Genomic DNA, 20572 nt, shown 5'->3' with positions numbered 1-20572 from the left:
CAGCCCTCCTACCTTGTGATGCACGATCTGCTGCTGAATTTTGGCAGTCTGCGTGCCGAGAGGCTCTGAATTTGCAAGTTTCTTCTCTGTGGCTGTTAACCAGTCAGAAATGGGCTCGGACATTTCGTGGAATTCTTTAGCCAGGACCAGAAGCTCTCCCAGCTGCGTTTGCCTGTGGCAGAAAGACGATGATAGTTCTCCCACTTTATACAATAGCACCTACCAAACGCAATGAAAGGAAACTAGAAAACCGGCTTTATAAGGCTAAAGGAAAGGACAGCAGGCCTCTCAGAAGCTGGAGGAATTATTTTGTAAGTGCACTGTTTCCAACCAAACACTTTACCAATTTTTGGAGGAAAATCACAGGAAAGCAGACTGGTGTTAGTTACCTTTGAGAAAAAAGAATTCACCCTAATAGGAGACAGGAGGAGAGAAACCTGATGGCGGATAGAACTAGCTTCTTTATCTAATACCATGTACTCCACTTGATTTCACTTAGCTGCACAAAAAGGAAACTCTCTAGGGAGGGCACCCACAGTGCATCCCTAATGGCTGAACTTGCCCTTTCTGGAGAGCTGACCCCTTTAATTTCACTTGGCATGCAAGACTGTGCTCAAGCTGGGATGCCCAGTGCCAACCTTGCATGCAACACTCCTCCTATCTCCTTACGTCTGTGTTTTCTTAACTCCTTGCCTTGAGGTGCAGTAAACGTTAACTCCCATGTCTGGTGGCCATGCTATTCTATTGCTGTGCCCATGTGGTAGTGTCTAGCTTTGCCCATAAGACATGTGAATGTCAGGTGTACTCAGAGGACAGCAGGACGTCAGTCCTCACACATGGATGGCATCATTGGATGGAGCCTGGCACGGAAAACTTATGCAAAGTTTCTAGAACTCTGACTGAGCTCATTGAGCAAACTCACGCATGCAATATACCACGCGTCCAAGTGAGGTCCCCGCGGTCTTATATTATAAAATTCAAAAGAATAAAATTATAAAGGAGAAAACCCACACAGTGGAAACCCAAGTCGGCGGGGTGGCAGGCGGGTTTCGTGAGGACTGACATCCTGCTGTCCTCTGAGAACACCTGATACAGGTAAGCAATTCTGCTTTCTCCAAGGACGAGCAGGATGGCAGTCCTCACACATGGGTGAATCCTTAGGTACAAGCTGCCCCCTAACAAAGAGAGGACCAACAAAATAAGGTGGTTCCTCAGCTTCCCTCAGTGCTCGGATTGGTCCTTCCCAGACCAGACATCCTCGTCCTGGAGGAGCCCAGTGATGGCCGGTCTCTGGCTTGCCTCTCAGCCGACGACCTCGACGGGACCGGCAGCCCTGCTGATGTCGATGGCTCAGTGTCCCTCAATGCCGATGCACTGGGCTTCTCTCTTCTGAAGCCAGATCTTACGTCCGTTCTGGGTCATCCTGGCACACTTGCTGCAACCCCGGACGTCGTGTGATGCCCCAAAGCAGGCGGCCTACCTATCATGGGTTCCTGCTTGAAACCCAAAGTGGACATGTCGTTGTGAAGCAAAAGGGACGTGAGATTAAAATCGATGGCTGTGGCCGTCACTGGCCAGCGGGCATCGAGCATATTGCTGTCCCGGGGAATTAACAACAAAAACAAACTCCCCCCAAAATGTCAGGAAACCTATCTAGGATGCTAATGGGAGAACTGGCGGGACCCTGTGTTGACCGAGAAAAGGAATCGCGCAGTAAAAAGCACTTTGAAAAAAATGTTGAGGCTCATCCAAACACGAGCTGTGAAGAGGCTGAGGGGACCCTGTGTGGACGTGGGGTTTGCTCAATGAAGCTAAGCCACAGTTCTAGAAACGTTGAAGCCGTGCCGGGCTCCATTCAGTGATTCACCCTTCTGTGAGGACTGACGTCCTGCTTGTCCTTGGAGAATTATATTTGCACTATAAGCTCCATGAGGCTTTCACCTACAGCTGAACAAAACATAAGCTCTCCTGGGAAGGCACCTTAGTAAGCACTTTAGTTCTGTGCATCCTGATACTGTTCAGCTGTAGGTGCCCGCCCCAAAGAGCTTACACGTTGTTCAGCTTTAGGTTCCGGCTCAAGAGAATTTACATTGGAAAATTTAGTCCTTCCTGGGTCTGAGATACAACAATCGACAATACTGGCCACCCAAAATGTGCGTTTACTCCACCTCAGACCCAGGAGGGTAAGCTCCCCGAGGCAGGCACCAGTCACAGGTGTTTGTTGTTTTCATGTATGCGCGCTGTGCTAGAGCGTATAATGCTCAGCTGTTGGTGTCCGCCCAGTCTATGCTTTGTTCATCTGGCTTTAGACACATTCCCCAGAGAGTTTATTCTTTGATTTTGCCATTCCAGGTCAAAATGACCCTAGTGCCCACAAGCTGGCATGCACAGCACCAGTCTCACATGCAGGGCCATGTGGCAAGGCAGAAAATCAAAGCGTAAGCTCTCTGGGGTGGGCACCTTCAGCTGGAGAGTATTCACGCTGGCGCTGTGCATCCATCTTTGGCCCCCTGTCCAGCTGCAGGTGCCCCCCATCCCAGAGAGTTAAACCAGCTGTAGACATGCACCCCAAAGGACCTCGGCATTGATTTTACTTGCCATACTGGCCTCAGGTGAGAGAATGTGCTCTCTGCAGTCGCTCCTTGGGCATCTAACGTTAAACAGTAAGCAACGCTGGGATCGTCAATGCAGAGGGACTGTGCCCACCTCAACAGCTCACACTGGAGATTAAACTCCGGGGTCTGAAGTGAAGTAAACTCCCGTTTCTGGTGGCCAGAGTCGTTCTACTTCTGTGCCCAGTCTGATAGAAGTGGCTAGACATTACCACACATGGCCACCAGAAACGCGAGTTAGGCTTTCTCCTGCTGTGACCCAGGAGTTAAGGAAATGTGCTTTAAGCTGTCTGCCTTTAAACGCACCTCTCTGCACTGCTGGGGGATAGCTAATGCCTTCTTTTACATGGGATTTGGATGCACCCCTGCTAAATACACTGCAGGTTTCTTTAGCGCTAAAACCGGAGTAAGATTAGTGCTGAAAAACTCGCACTAAAACAGGAGTAAAAACCTTCAGTAGGCTCAGCACAGCTGCCCCAGAGTGAGCTTCTGCTCCTTCCTTCTCCAACTCAGATGTATTTATTTATGTAACATCTTTTCTATACCGTCGTTAAGCGGGCGCCATCACAACGGCTCACAATAAGGCACAAAAACTATGTTGAGTAAAGTGTCTGGAAACAGGTGCCATCCAAAACACTGTAACATTATATCAGAGTAAGTACTATTTGGTGAGTGTTGTAAGTCAAGTCTAGTTTTTCTAACTCTGCTAAACGTTTGCTGTTACTTAACTTTAGTTCTTTGAAGTTTAAGATAGAGGTGGAGATTAGAATATAGGCGAGGAGACGCACTTTAAGAAGGAGTGTGTCTGTGTGGGCGTTTGCTTGACCGCACCTAACACTTCCCTGGGTTCTACTCTCCATTCTCTGTGTGGTATGCTTGCTTAAATAGCCAGGTTTTTAATTTGTTTCTGAATGTTTTGATGTCTCTTTCCTGTCTGATTTCTACCGGCATGGTGTTCCATATTATGGGTCCTGCTAGGGATAGGGCCCTGTCCCTTACTTGTGCTAATCTGGCTGTTCTGACTGAGGGAATAGTTAGCCGTGCTTTGTTTGCTGACCTCAGATTTCTGTGGGGGGTATGTAAGCGGAGGGCTGTGTTCAGCCACTCTGCTTTTTCGTCATGTATTAATTTATGAATGGTGCATAAAGTTTTGTAATGTATTCTTTGTTCAAATAAATGGAGAATAAATGGTGATCCTCTAAGTTATTTTGGACCTCTATTTTGGAATAATATTCTTTTAGAAGTGCAAATGATTTCTGTAAATTTGGAAAAGGTATAACGCCCTGGTTGTTCATACACGCTTTTTATTTGGATTGAGAAGTTAGAAGACTGTTTTAATTGCTTCTAATTTGTTTTTAAGTTTGTATTATATTGCTGTTTTGATGGCAGCTGTAGGTTTTTTGTTTATAAATTGCATTGGTTTTTATGTTATAAAGTATGTACTTTGTGTATCTGATTTTTTTAAAATTTAGATTTATGGATACTGCTTTGATTTTTATTTTTCAAATAGTAGTATATTAAATAAAAAATTACGTTACAAATCTGGGTCATCTGCAGCCATGGTGCTAGGGCTAGCTCAGCCTATCGAGGATCTGGGATTTCTGCTGCAGCTCTGGTGAGACAGGTGCTGAAGGGAACTCTTCTCTGGATCACCCTTCAAAACCTTTTCTCTCTTCACACACAGACATTTCCTTTCTCCATTTTTTGCAGGGGATGAGGAAGGTCATTTCATTTCATTTGGGAATTTGAAAGAATTCAAGGCCCTCCTAAACTAGCTGGGATGTACCCAGGAGTTAGTGATAGCATCAGTGTACCTTCTTCTAAAGGACACCCACACATGCTGCTTCCTATTACGGAGATGGCAGACAAAGTAGAATCCAGCAGCTCCAGGACTCAAATAAGTTCAACTCTGATCAGAGCATGGCGATTAAATTTACCCTCTACAAGTCCAAGAAGCATAAGATGTATTAATCTCTCTCTCCACTCTTTAGGTCTAAGATATTGGGACGTGCTCTATGCAGCCAACTACCAGATCTATGTGGACAATTCCTTGGGTACCCTTTGAGATTAGGTGCAAACTTTCATTCAGTTTCTCCCCCAAGTTTCACTCCTTTATAACTCATTATAAATAGCGGAGGCTTTTCTCCCATTCTGTGCCTGTGGGAAAAGTATATAACAAACTGCACTCAGGAAACCTCTGAACAGACTCAAAAGCTTTTCTAGAAAGATGTGGAAAATGTCCTTTGGGATAACTTGAGATGGAGCTGATGAGGTTATTCTATCATTCAGGTTGATGAAGCCTGAATGATAGAATTACTACTCAAATTTTAAACTTGTACCAAATTTGGCCACCTTTATGTGTTCTACCATGTGTCCAATATATGCCACGCAGTCTTCTGCATAATACTCTGTCATCAAATTTCAGGAAGGAATAGCGCTACTTTGTCAGCTGGGGAAAAGTACAGTGTCAGTCTATAGGCAGGACAGAAGCAAACCAATGCCTTCTCAGCTGGAGAGGTGTGCACTGCCGCTCATTCCAGCAGGATTTGGGAGAAGAGGGGTGCTTTCTAGAAAGGGAATGGTACCTTGCTGCTGCTTTGCCGAGTAGTCCTTTCCATCTCTTTCCAAGGTTTTCCAGCTGTCCAAGGATCTTCTCTTTGTCAACAGGCTCAGCCGACTCTGCTAGTCGCTTGCCTTCTGTTTGAATCATTTCTACTGTAGGCTTGCGGTCATCCAAGAGTCGCTGAAGCAGCTTTTACAGAAGTAATCAAAAAAGAATAATTACCCAGTTGGAATCAGAGTAATATCAGATTTCCCAGCAAATCTCTAATATATTTAGGAACTCATAAATGTCGGTCAATATTAAGACTGAGACTTTTCCTTGAGCTCCCTTTTGGCTTTGATCCCATACTTATGTCTGCTACACGTTGGGTTAAAAGGCATATTTAGCATAGTTGCTTCCAATACAAGGAGGATATATAACTTTTTAAAATAAAGACAAGTTTAGCAACCCCAGTTGGGAAAACAATATTGTGGTTTGCAAGGTCTGGCTACCTGTCTGAGCAGCAATTTTGAAAATGTTATAAGGATGACAAAAAATTCACAATGCAAATGAGCAAATAAAATGAGGTGAGCCTGGCATTGAGAGGGGCAGTAAGTGCCATAGTATAGCAGCTGCAACAGCATGAGGAGGATAAGAGGATCACACAGCTCAGTGCTTTTATCCTACCCATGCTGCCATTTTTATGTTCTGCAGCAGAGATCGTGACATTTGAATTTACCTGTTAATTTCCTTTCCTTAAGTCCTACCAGATTAGAGCAGCTGCATGGGTTATATTTCCCCTACCAGTAGATGGAGACAGAGAAAATGCTTTCACACTGACATTGGCCTCATTATATAGTCTGATGCGGCAGAGGAATCTCTCAGTATTTCTGTCTCCAGCAAACGGTAGCACATGTCTGTCCTGCTGCAGCTCATGAAGAGGCAACGCTCCTAGGGCAACTATGTTTTAGCTGCTTTTCCCTTTAAGTCATGACATTTCTAACATCAAAACAATCAGTTAAATCCCAAAAATAGTTTGGAAGAGTGTCCCATAAGGTTGGGCAGCCTGTTTTCCAAGTTTCCACACTAACTTATTTTTTTTTTTTTTTATAGATGGAATAACTAACAACCCTTGTCATGTGCATAATGCTCGCACTGGAGTAGAGAGAATTGAGCGTTCCTGCAAATATTTTGGGTTCCCTTTCTTCAATACCCTAAGGATGTATGAAAGGATTTTACATTTAGAATGTAAATCAATAGGAAGCCAGTGAAGATTGCTCAGAATTGATGAGATATGATCAGTTAGATATAAATTTAGTAACACAGACTACCGAGCTTTTTATTAGCTGTAAAAGCTACAACTGCTTTTTGGGAAAAACTAAGAAAAAAAAGTATTACAGTAATTGTAAGGGGATGTCACCATTGCATGTATGTTGTCATGACTTTCTGAGAGTGGTAACGGCAAAAACATCATAATACTCGCATGTAATGAAAAGTCTGAATTACCGAGGAATTCAACCAACACAGGCCCCGACGTTTACCATCTGGGGCACTGATATGCAGACATAAGGGGAAAAGCATAGGACTGCTTCTACGGACAAGTCAAGAAGCAAAACACGTCAAGTAGCATTGCCTACATTTTCAAGACAGCTCCTCATCCAGTAAAAATGTTGCTAGCAGTAATTTTTTATGGGTTTGACAGTTGCTTGGTTTTTTGATTGTAAAATTACAAGCTGGCTTGGGGGTAACTTAACGGACTACCCTTAAGAGAAATTTGGAAGTAATCTGCACAGCACGGCAGATATCATAAAAAGCTTGCGGGGCAGACTGGATGGACCATTTGGTCCTTTTCTGCCTTCATTACTTTGTTATATAATCTGGGCTTTAAATGACAATTCAGAATCAACAATGACCCCTAAAATACACAACTGTTGTGTGAGGGAGTTGATAGAAGAGCTCAGTCTATTCCGCCAGGTCCTCCTTAAGGCTGAATCCCGCAGGGAACCCTGTGCTCAATAAAGAAGAGGGACACTGTGGAAATGTTTTGATTTGTTTGCTGAAGAGCACTGCTGACTTTAAACTGAGGGCCAGTGGCCATTTTGTGTTGAAGCCATTCTTTCTTGCACTGTAAATGAAAAGCACTAACACACAGCCAGAATGTCCAGGTGTCGTCCTCTGGCTGTGACCCAGCCACCAATCACACATGCTACCACATGCTGTTCATTCAGAAGTGGGGAATCCTCTCTCATCACGCATGGTGGTGAAAAAGTAGTAGCTTTCCTGACCCATAGGACTACTGTTGTATTCATCTTTAACTTATTACCATTAAGCTGGTCAGAGATGGACTGCAGATCTTCATTTATCCTATTTAAAAAAACTCTTCTATTGCTGCATACATTTGATCAGCCTTAATAAACCTAAAGACTACTGTGCTATAAAAAAATCTCTCAAAGAAAAACCAAGGCAAAACAAAGTCCAAAGAATAATATCTGTAATATGAGATCCTCATATCATGGAGCTATATACATTCACTTAATAGCTCTTCCAATATATTTGCTTTAAGAAACACTAAGCGTTAGATATGCTCACCATTTATAATCATAGGTCTCAATTATCTCATAAATTCTCAATTGATCTTGTCTCACAAAAGTGTCCTTGTGAAATGTTTCATCGCGATTCATAAAAATATAATAGATTATAGCACTTGTCATAAAGGATTGGAGTACTTTTCTTCCATGTGTCTGTTGTTCATGGCAATCACTTCTCATTCTCCCCACTCTGATTTTATATGTTAAGTCTTTTCTGTGTTCAAAATCTTAAGCCCAAAATGTCACGTTTTGGTTCTTCCTCAGGGACATTGGAGGTGAATGAGAAATTACTACTTACCTGATAATTTCCTTTTCCTTAGACGAGGCAGATGAATTCAGAACCAGTGGGTTATGCACCTCTACCAGCATTGGAAACGTAGCAAAACTGAAGTCACAGTATATATACACCTGCCAGAATTCTCTTCAAAAGCCAAGGGTGGACAGACTAGCAAAAACTTGATTAATAACAGAGAACCATTTCAGTACTCAGCCAACAGGAAACACTGAACTCAGACAAAGAATGCATGAACACGAGTCTAGAGACTGGACAAACACCAGTAACCCCTGGAACACGTAGCCACACAGGAGGACCATTATTTATTTATTTATTTATGGATTTTTCTATACCGGGGCACGTAAGTAACATCACCTCGGTTTACATTCAAACATTAAGTCAGCATAGTGCTTTACAATATAACATAATAACAGAAAGAATACAAAACCATGTATAACTTTGTATTACAAGAATGAGTATCAAAATATGAGTGTCTGTGGATAAAACTAGAAAGCATGGAAAAGGAATCAGTTCATTAATAGTAGGCTTTTTTGAATAACCAGGGTTTTAGGTTTTGTTTAAATTTTTTGTGGCAAAGTTCCTGGCGTAATTCAGAGGGCATGGTGTTCCATATATTGTGGATCCAGCAACATAACACAATCATTCGAAAGCCAAGGGCTAGAAGCTGAATTCATCTGATCTAAGGAAAAGGAAATTATCAGGTAAGTAGTAATTAGATGATCGAGGGGTTAAAGGGGCACTTAGAGAAGATAAGGCCATCGCGGAAAGATTAAATGATTTCTTTGCTTCGGTGTTTACTGAAGAGGATGTTGGGGAGGTACCCGTAATGGAGAAGGTTTTCATGGGTAATGATTCAGATGGACTGAATCAAATCACGGTGAACCTAGAAGATGTGGTAGGCCTGATTGACAAACTGAAGAGTAGTAAATCACCTGGACCGGATGGTATACACCCCAGAGTTCTGAAGGAACTAAAAAATGAAATTTCAGACCTATTAGTAAAAATGTGTAACTTATCATTAAAATCATCCATTGTACCTGAAGACTGGAGGATAGCAAATGTAACCCCAATATTTAAAAAGGGCTCCAGGGGTGATCCGGGAAACTACAGACCGGTTACCCTGACTTCAGTGCCAGGAAAAATAGTGGAAAGTGTTCTAAACATCAAAATCACAGAACATATATTTATTTAGCACTTTTATATACCGACTTTCCAATAACAGAGTTACTGATCAATTCGGTTTACATTCTAAACAGAAACATTGACAAGTTAATGTCTTACAATGAACAGGTAGCAGGAACTTGGATACAGATATATGGGGTTAATAACATAACGTAAATGCTACGGAGCCAGATGTAGGCTAAAGAAATAGGTGATAGGTATAAGGCTGGGTATTTGATTTTTAGACTGGTTTAATGGAACAAAGTCAGCATGGCTTTTTAAGAACATAAGAACATAAGAAAATGCCATACTGGGTCAGACCAAGGGTCCATCAAGCCCAGCATCCTGTTTCCAACAGTGGCCAATCCAGGCTATAAGAACCTGGCAAGTACCCAAAAACTAAGTCTATTCCATGTAACCATTGCTAATGGCAGTGGCTATTCTCTAAGTCAGGGGTCGGGAACCTTTATGGCTGAGAGAGCCATGAACGCCACATATTTTAAAATGTAATTCCGTGAGAGCCATACAAGACCTACCAAATTAATTTACTACAACCCCCCCCCACCCCCAAGACCTGCCAAAAGTCCCTGGTGGTCCAGCGGGGGTCCAGGGCTCGCAGACAAATCTTTAATAGAAAAGTGAAAATCTAACAAAAACCCCCACCCTCCTGACACCTCCCAAGATCTCAAATTAATTTACTACAATCCCCCCCCCCCCCCCACCAAGACCTGCCAAAAGTCCCTGGTGGTCCAGGAGCGGTCCGGGAGCGATCTCCTGGACTTGGGCCGTCGGCTGCCAGTAGTCAAAATGGCTCCGACGACCCTTTGCCCTCATTATGTCACTGGGGTTGACCAATGGTGACAGTAGCCCCTGTGACGTAGTGAGGGCAAAGGGCCGTCGACGCCATTTTGACTACTGGCAGCCGACAGCCCAAGTCCAGGAGATCGCTCCTGGACCCCTGCTGGACCCTCCAGGGACTTTTGGCAGGTCTTGGGGGGGGGGGGGGGGAGTCAGGATGGTGGGGGGTTCTAGTAAATCAATTTTGGAGGTCTTGGGGGGCGTCAGGAGGGTTTTGTTAAGATTTTTACTTTTTTATTAAAGATTTGTCTGCGAGCCAGATGCAGCCATCAAAAGAGCCATATCTGGCTCCCGAGCCATAGGTTCCCTACCCCTGCTCTAAGTGAACTTAATAGCAGGTAATGGACTTCTCCTCCAAGAACTTATCCAATCCTTTTTTAAATACAGCTATACTAACTGCACTAACCACATCCTCTGGCAACAAATTCCAGAGTTTAATTGTGCGTTGAGTAAAAAAGAACTTTCTCCGATTAGTTTTAAATGTGCCCCATGCTAACTTCATGGAGTGCCCCCTAGTCTTTCTACTATCCGAAAGAGTAAATAACCGATTCACATCTACCCGTTCTAGACCTCTCATGATTTTAAACACCTCTATCATATCCCCCCTCAGTCGTCTCTTCTCCAAGCTGAAAAGTCCTAACCTCTTTAGTCTTTCCTCATAGGGGAGTTGTTCCATTCCCCTTATCATTTTGGTAGCCCTTCTCTGTACCTTCTCCATCGCAATTATATCTTTTTTGAGATGCGGAGACCAGAATTGTACACAGTATTCAAGGTGCGGTCTTCACCATGGAGCGATACAGAGGCATTATGACATTTTCCGTTTTATTCATCATTCCTTTTCTAATAATTCCCAACATTCTGTTTGCTTTTTTGACTGCCGCAGCACACTGCACCGATTTCAATGTGTTTTCCAGGGCAAGTCTTGCCTCACAAATCTGCTTCACTTTTTTGAAGGAGTTAATAAACATGTGGATAAAGGTGAACCTGTAGATATAGTATACTTGGATTTTCAGAAGGCGTTTGACAAAGTTCCTCATGAGAGGCTGCTAGGAAAAGTAAAAAGTCATGGGATAGGTGGCGATGTCCTTTCATGGATTGCAAACTGGCTAAAAGACAGGAAACAGAGAGTAGAATTAAATGGACAATTTTCTCAGTGGAAGGGAGTGGACAGTGGAGTGCCTCAGGGATCTGTATTGGGACCCTTACTTTTCAATATATTTATAAATGATCTGGAAAGAAATATGACGAGTGAGATAATCAAATTTGCAGATGACACAAAATTGTTCAGAGTAGTTAAATCACAAGCAGATTGTGATAAATTGCCGGAAGACCTTGTGAGACTGGAAAATTGGGCATCCAAATGGCAGATGAAATTTAATGTGGATAAGTGCAAGGTGATGCATATAGGGAAAAATAACCCATGCTATAATTATACAATGTTGGGTTCCATATTAGGTGCTACAACCCAAGAAAGAGATCTAGGCGTCATAGTGGATAACACATTGAAATCGTCGGTTCAGTGTGCTGCGGCAGTAAAAAAAGCAAACAGAATGTTGGGAATTATTAGAAAGGGAATGGTGAATAAAACGGAAAATGTCATAATGCCTCTGTATCGCTCCATGGTGAGACCGCACCTTGAATACTGTGTACAATTCTGGTCGCCGCATCTCAAAAAAGATATAATTGCGATGGAGAAGGTACAGAGAAGGGCTACCAAAATGATAAGGGGAATGGAACAACTCCCCTATGAGGAAAGACTAAAGAGGTTAGGACTTTTCAGCTTGGAGAAGAGACGACTGAGGGGGGATATGATAGAGGTGTTTAAAATCATGAGAGGTCTAGAACGGGTAGATGTGAATCGGTTATTTACTCTTTCAGATAGTAGAAAGACTAGGGGGCACTCCATGAAGTTAGCATGGGGCACATTTAAAACTCATCGGAGAAAGTTCTCTTTTACTCAACGCACAATTAAACTGTGGAATTTGTTGCCAGAGGATATGGTCAGTGCAGATAGTATAGCTGTGTTTAAAAAAGGATTGGATAAGTTCTTGGAGGAGAAGTCCATTACCTGCTATTAAGTTCACTTAGAGAATAGCCACTGCCATTAGCAATGATAACATGGAATAGACTTAGTTTTTGGGTACTTGCCAGGTTCTTATGGCCTGGATTGGCCACTGTTGGAAACAGGATGCTGGGCTTGATGGACCCTTGGTCTGACCCAGTATGACATTTTCTTATGTTCTTATTTCCTAGCACCCAGACAGATGAATTCAGAACCAGTGGGATGTACCCAAGCTATTCCCGAATAGGGCGGGAGGCTGCCCGCGATCCTGTCAAAACCGCACATGCAAAGGCTGTGTCCTCCTGGGCCTGGCACATCTAGATGCTAATAACTGGAAAAGGTAAGGAGGACCACGTGCAGCTCGGCAAATGTCAGTGGGAGACAACAATCTAACCTCCGCCCATGACACCACCTGAGCCCTAACCTGACTAGGTAACGGCTTTTCAGCATCCACATACATGGCTGAGACTACCTACTTAATCCAACGAGTTATTGTAGCCAACGAAGCCGGCTCACCCTGTTTACCTTCATTGTGAAGGACAAACAGGCGCTCAAGTCTTCTGGAAAGGTTTAGAAACCTCCAGATACCTCACGATATGTCTCTTGACATCCAAGTATCACAACAGGTGATATTCCTCCGCATCTCTTTCCCTATCCAGAGTTGGCAGAGAAATGGACTGATTCAAGTGAAAATTTGAGACCACTTTTGGCAAAAAGCAAGGAACAATAAGCAGCTGCATCACCCCGGAGTCACCCGAAGGAATAGCTCCTGGCAAGACAAGGCCTACAGCTCTGGTTTTGCACATCGAATATCAATCGCCACAAGAAACACTGTTTTCAAGGTCAGTAACTACAAGGAAAGGCTACGCAGAGGTCGGAAAGTAAGGCCCACCAAAATGTCCAACACCAAATTAAGACTCCACAATGGAACTAGTAATCTCAAGGGAGGCTTAAGGTGCTTCACGCCCTTCAAAAAACATGCCACATCAGGATGAGATGAGAAGGAAATACCATTCACCAGGCCTCTGAAACAGACAAGAGCTGCAACCTGCACCTTCAAGAAATTAAGGGCTAAGTCTTTATTCAATCCATCCTGCAAAAAATCAAGAATGAGAGGGATCTTAACTGAATGAGGAAGAATATCCCGCTCCTCACACCAGGCCTCAAAAACTCTCCAAAACTTCATATAAGCTAAGAAAGTGGAGAACTTGCGAGCGCGGAGTAAAGTGGCAATCACAGCAGAGGAATAACCACAATTTAACAGGCAAGCCCTCTCAAGGGCCAAACCCAAAAGAGAGAATTGAGTTGGATCCTCATGAAGAACCTGCCCTGCTGAAGCAGATCCATGTGCAGTGGAATACGAAGGGGGGGGGTCTCCACCTGGAGTCATCGCAGATCTGCATACCATGGATGCCTGGGCGAGTCCTGCGCCACCAGGAGTACTAGTCCCCTGTGGCCTTCGATCTTGCGAATTATCCTGCTCAGCAAGGGCCATGGAGGAAAGGTATAAAGCAATCTGTCTTCTGGCCAGACCTGTACGAGAGCATCTAATCCCAGGGACCATGGATCTCTCACGTAACTGTAGAAGTGAGAAAGCTTTGCATTTTGAGAAGTCACCAGCAGGTCTAGGAACGGAAGGCCCCAGCAATCCACAATCAGCTGAAATGCCTCGGCTTGGTTGAACACCCATTCTCCTGGGCCCCAGACTCTCCCTGCTGAGAAAGTCCGCTCTTACGTTGTCGTTTCCTGCAATGTGAGAGGCCGAGATCATCTGCAAATGACCTTCCACCCATTCCATAAGCTGGTCTATTTCCTGCGACTCTTGCTGGTTTCCTCCCTGGCAATTGATATAGGCCACCATCCTCACATTTTCCGACATCATGCGAACCGCTTGATTCCATTGCTTGTGGCTGAAATGCAAGCATGCCAGCTGTACCGCCCGGGCCTCCAGGAGATTGATGTTCCAGTGGGACTTCTAGGCATTCCAGCACCGCTGGGCCATTAACTCCAGAGACAGTGAGTCCTCCAACCATGGAGACTCGCATCTGTCATTAGTACCAACCAAGCTGGAGAGGACAAGGAAACTCCCTTTCTCAGATGATCTTCTTGCAATCACCACTGGAGGCGGGAACAGATTTCCATCAGCAGGTGGAGCTGAACCACATAATCCAGAGACTGTGGGTTCAAACAAGCTAGCAGAGAGCGCTGAGGAGGATGCATATGTGCCCTTGCCCACAGCACCACTTCTAGGGTAGCTGCCATCAAGCAGAATACCTGTAGGTAGGACCACACCGTTGGGCAAATAGTGTTCATCAACTGACGCACTTGAGTCATCAATCTCTGGATCCGAACTTCCAGTAGGAAAACTCTGTCCTTTGCCAAACCAGACCCCCATATACTCCAATGACTGGGATGGTTTAAGATTGCTTCTTGGTCAGGTTCACCACCCAACTGAGCTCCTGCAATAAGGAGATCACCTTGTGTATCACACCAGTCATCTCTCTTCCTGAGACTTGGCTTGAATCAGCCAGTCGACCAAATACAGGTGCACCAGGATTCCTTCTTTTCGCAAGGCTGCCACTACCACCAACATAATCTTGGAAAATGCTCTGGGAGTGGTGGCTAGACCAAAAGGCAGTGCCCGAAACTGATAATGGCACCCCAATACCACAAAGCGTAGAAAGCGTTGGGGTTCCAATTGGATAGGAATATGAAGGTAAGTCTCTGATAGATTCCAAGGAGGTCAGAAATTCCCCCGACTGCACCACCATTATTACAGAGTGTAAGATTTCCATTCGAAAATGAGTCACCTTCAAGTGACGGTTGACCCTCTTGAAAATGGAGCCCTCCTTCTTGGGCACTACAAAATAAATGAAATATCGCCCCATACTTTCTTGAATCGTGGGAACTGTTACCATAGCGCTCAGTCTGAGGAGCCTTTGAAGCATGATGAACTCCACTGCCTGCTTCTTCTGCGGGATGTGGCAAGGGATCGCCTTTCTCTGGACCGCTTCCATTCTGTCCTTATCCTTTTTGAGATGAAGTCTCCAGAACTGAACATAGTATTTCAGGTGAGGTGTAATCAAGGATCTGTACATTGGCATTATCACCTCCTTTTTTCCTGCTGATTATGCCTCTTTGAATACAGACCAGCATCTCTCTGGCCTTAGCCACCACCGTGTCCCATTGCTTTGCCACCTTCAGATACTATCATCCCAAGGTCTCTCTCCCAGTTCGTGCACATAAGTCTGTCACCCCTGAACACATAAACCACCTTTAGATTGCTGCGCCCAAATGTATGATTCTGCACTTCTTGGCACTGAATCCCAACTGCCAAACCTTTGACTACTTCTCCAGTTTTTCTAGGTCACTTCTCATTCTTTCCACTCCTTCAGGCAGATCTTAGTGTCATCTGCAGAGAGACAAATTTTGCCTTCTAATCCCTCCGCAGTATCGACCTTCCCATGGCTGCCCATGGATTAGAAACCATTCTGGGACTTGCTGGTGTCAGGAGTGATAATGGTAGTGCTCAGGCATCAGGAGACAAGAGCTTAGCCTCCAGCTGTGCAGACGTATTGATTTCAATGAGAAGTGAGGAGCTCAGGCCAGCTGAACTCTAGACAAATTGGTCAGCAACTGCCACTGAGTTTTGGGCATGGGAGGGTGGTCTTGTGGGAAGGCTATCACCCTGCCCGTTGCCATCCTCCAATCGCAAGAAGCAGCGTTGGCACTGAGAACAGCCGTCACTCAGTAGGTTCGATCAGATGCCATTTTGGCCCCCAAAACGAAGTGTTAAATAATTTTATAAAAACAAATGTATTTCTATCTGCTTATATGATTCCAGGTGGCTTACAAAGTAATGTACATAAAATAGAGAAACGCATAACATAAATGATGTTAGGAAGGATTACCACTTGAAATCTGAAGTTTACTTAAAATAAAACCAAAGGCAAGTTTAAATAGGTGAGTTTTCAGTGACCCCTTAAATGCTTGAACACAAGTTAGGAACTGCAGTTTTCGAGATGGAGCAGAACTGATGAAAGCCTTGTGATAAGAAACTGACAGCGCCTTTCCGATTCTGTAAAATTGAACATGAGGAACAGTGTTCTGGACTTGGTATTTACATTATAAAAGCACCAAAATGCTATTTGTCATATTTTGGATATGGGGGGGGGGGGCAGGAAAACCTTGCTTGCCTGTCTCCCCCCTCCTCTCAAACTTGAATTATCTGAACATGGAAAAGCTGTTTGCCTATTCTCAGCTTGAAATGGCAGAGTGTGTTCCAGGTCAGGAATAACGAGTATTACCCTACCATATCCCTGATATAAGCTAATACTATTAGGCTCTCATTCTTCCCAACACCAAGACATAAAAGCACAAAAATACTGGGGACAGGAGGACATTACAATCAGAAAGTAAACAGCACCTGCCCCTTTCTTTCCAAGCACTCAGGTGCTGAATTAAGCTCCTACCTCGTCTCATGCTTACCTTCTGCTCTTGGATCTGTGCCTTCACTACTTTATACTCGGCAGATGGAGGCTTCTGGTTGGCGATTAGTTCCTCAGTGTCTGTCAACCAACTCAGTAAGGGCTCCAAGGCGTCCTGGAACTTCCCACAGTGCAGCAAGGCCTCCTGCAGCTGTGCCACTCTCTCTGCAACCTGCACCGAAAGGGAAGTACAGGATTACAGCCCTCATTTATCTATATTTGATTACATGCCCCTCCCTCCAATAGGCTCCGAGCATGTTGTATCTGCCCCAAGTGACAAAACTTTTTTTGTAAATAATTTTATTTGTAATTCCTTCTTTCTTATCTCTTACCCAAACTTCCTACCCATGAGGTAGAAGAGTTGTGATGTGGTACTCTGAGTTATCACACATGACCTTCAGCATATCTAGTTTCCTGGAGCAGCTCAGGAGTAGATTCTGTTGCAATTCCATGGCATAACAGCTTAAAATTTAAATTATTTTGCATATCAATTATGCAAAATAAAAATAAAGTACTCTTCCAAACTTGCTGGGTGTCTGTATTATTTATTCTGTTTTCTTGACAGGTCTATAGGTGGGAGATTCAATTATCTGTGTGGGGCAGAAGAAGATGAGATCTCAGGAATGGAGATAAGAGAGGGAGGGAAGATAAAAGATGGGGAGAGGATTGTGGAAAGGGAGGAGAGACAATCAGGAATGGGGAAAGAGAAATTAGGGAATAAGAGAAGAGGGAAGGAAAAGCAGAAGGAGAGGGGCCTATTCTAATGGCTTCAGAATCACAGGCCTTCTATATTTTTCTGCCATTCTTTCTCCCTTTCAAACTGAGCAAATGCAGCGCTGTCCCCCTCCACTCAAGAGCAGACAGCAGCGCATTCTAGCGTCGCTGCTACTGTTCCGCAATCCATTTTCTAGTTGGCAATGCTGAACCCCATTATTATAACATCAATCCAGCGATTGTCTCTTTATATTCAGTCTGCATCAGATGGTTCCTGTACAAGCCACCCACATCAGAAAATGTACAGTTCTGTCCTCCTACGACAGTTCTGGGCGCTGTGGCTTGTCAAACTTGGCAAAGAGCGTTAGGGTTGCATCATCTCTTCTTCCCCATAGCTGTTACCTTTTTATTAAGTGTATTCCATCGGGTCTTCAGCTCTTCTAGCTCATGTTCCAGTCCGTGGACATCACAATTTTTTTCCGCACTCTGAATGAGTCCTTGGCCAAGCCCATTCACATGCTGCAGTTTCAGCTGAAGTGGCTCCACGTGGTCTTTCTGAAACAGCTTAACAGTACAAAGAAATGCCATTATGACCTTTGCAATGTCCAGTGCTCACTGTCAGTTAAGCCCACTCACAGGTGCACTACAATGATAAGAAATATCCCTTTAGTATAATAATTATTCCTAGCCTTGGCACACAGGATTGACTAAACTGAGATACTCAAGTTTGACAATTTAAAAGATACATTAATTAGATGTTTAACCTGATGGATCTTCTGCATAGTTCCAAAAAATATACTTGAGTCTGACCACTTAGTTGAAAAAATAAAATAAAATGAAAACACTCTCCCCTCAGATTTTCTTCCTACATCCATTCCCCATCGTGTATCCTTCCCTGTATCTGGTCCCCTCCTGCTTTCCAGCTTCCAACCTCCTTCCTCATCGCAGCGTGTGCTAATGCCCGCTGCTCTGCAACTTGCAGGAAAGGCTGCACTGGAGGGACGTATCATTTTTTTACTGCAATTTATATGCACTGGAACCCATTACGGGTAAGAACTACCGAAAAACTAACCCAGAGAATGGATGTCTAAGCCAGGACATTTAAAAAAAATGATTCTCTTGAGTACAACCTAAATTCTATTTGTCACCACTTAATATGCTGTTTCAGTTTCCTGCATGTGTTAAACAGAGAACAGGGATTCTCAGCTCCGGGCTTCGAGGGCCGCAGACAAACAGGGCTTCTCACAGGTTCAAAAGAAAGATTTAGCAAATGTACTTGCATAACATGTGGTCTAAGAACCAGGTTAATTTGCCTATTTTTGTTACTCTGACAATTAGACACATTTTTCACCCTCAAGGATTAAAGTTGAGAACCAGTGAACAAGGACGCAAAATAGAACAAAGGAAATTCTGATCCCTGGATTCCTCACCCCAGAACAAGCACCAGCCAGAAGCACAAAGGAATCAGACACAGGAGCAGCAGAGACCCATGCACGGCCTGTATTCATTTCAACTCACTTTTCTTTCTGATCCAAGTTTAAAATATAATCCATGCAGTAAAACAAACTTCATTTTCAAAGTCATCGTATAATTGTGTACACGGAAATAAAGATTAACAAACAAAACCAGAAACAAATATTTACAAGGTGATTCCTTTTTATTGGACTAACTTGATACATTTTTACTTTCAAGAGCTAATACTATGTCCAGGTTAGAACGAGCAAAAGATGACATTTACCAGAAAATAAGGGAAAGAGGTGACAGCAGAGGCAGGAAAATCAGAAAGGGACAGGCAGTATAATTTGATGGCTCCTGATGGGATAAACCTAAGTTTAGGTCTTTTTGATTAAATGGTCAATTTTCTCAGTGGAAAAGGGTAAACAGTGGAGTGCCTCAGGGATCTGTACTTGGACCGGTGCTTTTCAATATATATATAAATGATCTGGAAAGGAATACGACGAGTGAGGTTATCAAATTTGCAGATGATACAAAATTGTTCAGAGTAGTTAAATCACAGGCAGACTGTGATACATTACAGGAGGACCTTGCAAGACTGGAAGATTGGGCATCCACATGGCAGATGAAATTTAATGTGGACAAGTGCAAGGTGATGCATATAGGGAAAAATAACCCTTGCTGTAGTTACACGATGTTAGGTCCCGTATTAGGAGCTACCACCCAGGAAAAAGATCTAGGCATCATAGTGGATAATACACTGAAAGTTGGCTCAGTGTGCTGCGGCAGTCAAAAAAGCAAATAGAATGTTAGGAATTATTAGGAAGGGAATGGTTAATAGAACGGAAAATGTCATAATGCCTCTGTATCGCTCCATGGTGAGACCGCACTTTGAATACGATGTACAATTCTGGTCGCCGCATCTCAAAAAAGATATAATTGCGATGGAGAAGGTACAGAGAAGGGCAACCAAAATGATAAAGGGGATGGAACAGCTCCCCTATGAGGAAAGGCTGAAGAGATTAGGGCTGTTCAGCTTGGAGAAGAGACGGCTGAGGGGGGATATGATAGAGGTCTTTAAGATCATGAGAGGTCTAGAACGGGTAAATGTAAATCGGTTATTTACACTTTCGGATAATAGAAGGACTAGGGGGCACTCCATGAAGTTAGCAAGTAGCACATTTAAGACTAATCAGAAAAACGTCTTTTTTACTCAATGCATAATTAAGCTCTGGAATTTGTTGCCAGAGGATGTGGTTAGTGCAGTTAGTGTAGCTGTGTTTAAAAAAGGATTGGATAAGTTCTTGGAGGAGAAGTCCATTACCTGCTATTAATCAAGTTGACCTAGGGAATAGCCACTGCTATTAATTGCATCAGTAGCATGGGATCTTCTTGGTGTTTGGATAATTGCCAGGTTCTTGTGGCCTGGTTTGGCCTCTGTTGGAAACAGGATGCTGGGCTTGATGGACCCTTGGTCTGATCCAGCAATTTATTTTGTTCTTACTTGTGATGTTCCTAAATGTCTGATCATTTTAATTTAAAAAATCTTATAGTTCCTATGATTCTCAGTGACAGAGAATCCAGGTTTGAAAATCCTACAAGAGAAGTACCTGCACATAATGATTTTCAAGCTAAAAGTGACCCGGTTATTTATTTCAAGAAAGGGGGAGAGAAGAGTTCACTTCTCCAAACCTCAAAGTAGCTTATAACATGCCTTAACTCCTATTCTGTGCTGGTTTCCTTTCTCAGCTGTTGTAATATAAGTTAGCCAAAGCTAAACTGGGAGGGTCATGGAAAG

The 20572-nt window shown here is 43.6% G+C and overlaps 1 protein-coding gene across 4 annotated transcripts in view; it reads right to left on the bottom strand.

Annotated features, from left to right (window-relative positions):
• MACF1 (microtubule actin crosslinking factor 1) overlaps positions 1–20572 on the bottom strand; it is a 513108-nt gene that overhangs the window by 167110 nt on the left and 325426 nt on the right. For all 4 annotated transcript variants that reach the window (XM_029570961.1, XM_029570962.1, XM_029570959.1 and 1 more), the window contains 4 exons: positions 17722–17883; positions 16607–16777; positions 5198–5364; positions 13–172 (listed from right to left, as the gene is read on the bottom strand). In XM_029570961.1, the coding sequence (XP_029426821.1) occupies positions 13–172; positions 5198–5364; positions 16607–16777; positions 17722–17883 (660 nt within the window). The remainder of the gene's footprint in view (positions 1–12; positions 173–5197; positions 5365–16606; positions 16778–17721; positions 17884–20572) is intronic.

The sequence above is a fragment of the Rhinatrema bivittatum genome, chromosome 11 (assembly GCF_901001135.1).
Source record: "Rhinatrema bivittatum chromosome 11, aRhiBiv1.1, whole genome shotgun sequence".
Lineage (NCBI taxonomy): Eukaryota > Metazoa > Chordata > Amphibia > Gymnophiona > Rhinatrematidae > Rhinatrema > Rhinatrema bivittatum.
Note: the sequence above shows the minus strand (reverse complement) of the source record. Positions and strands in the feature narration are given on the sequence as shown.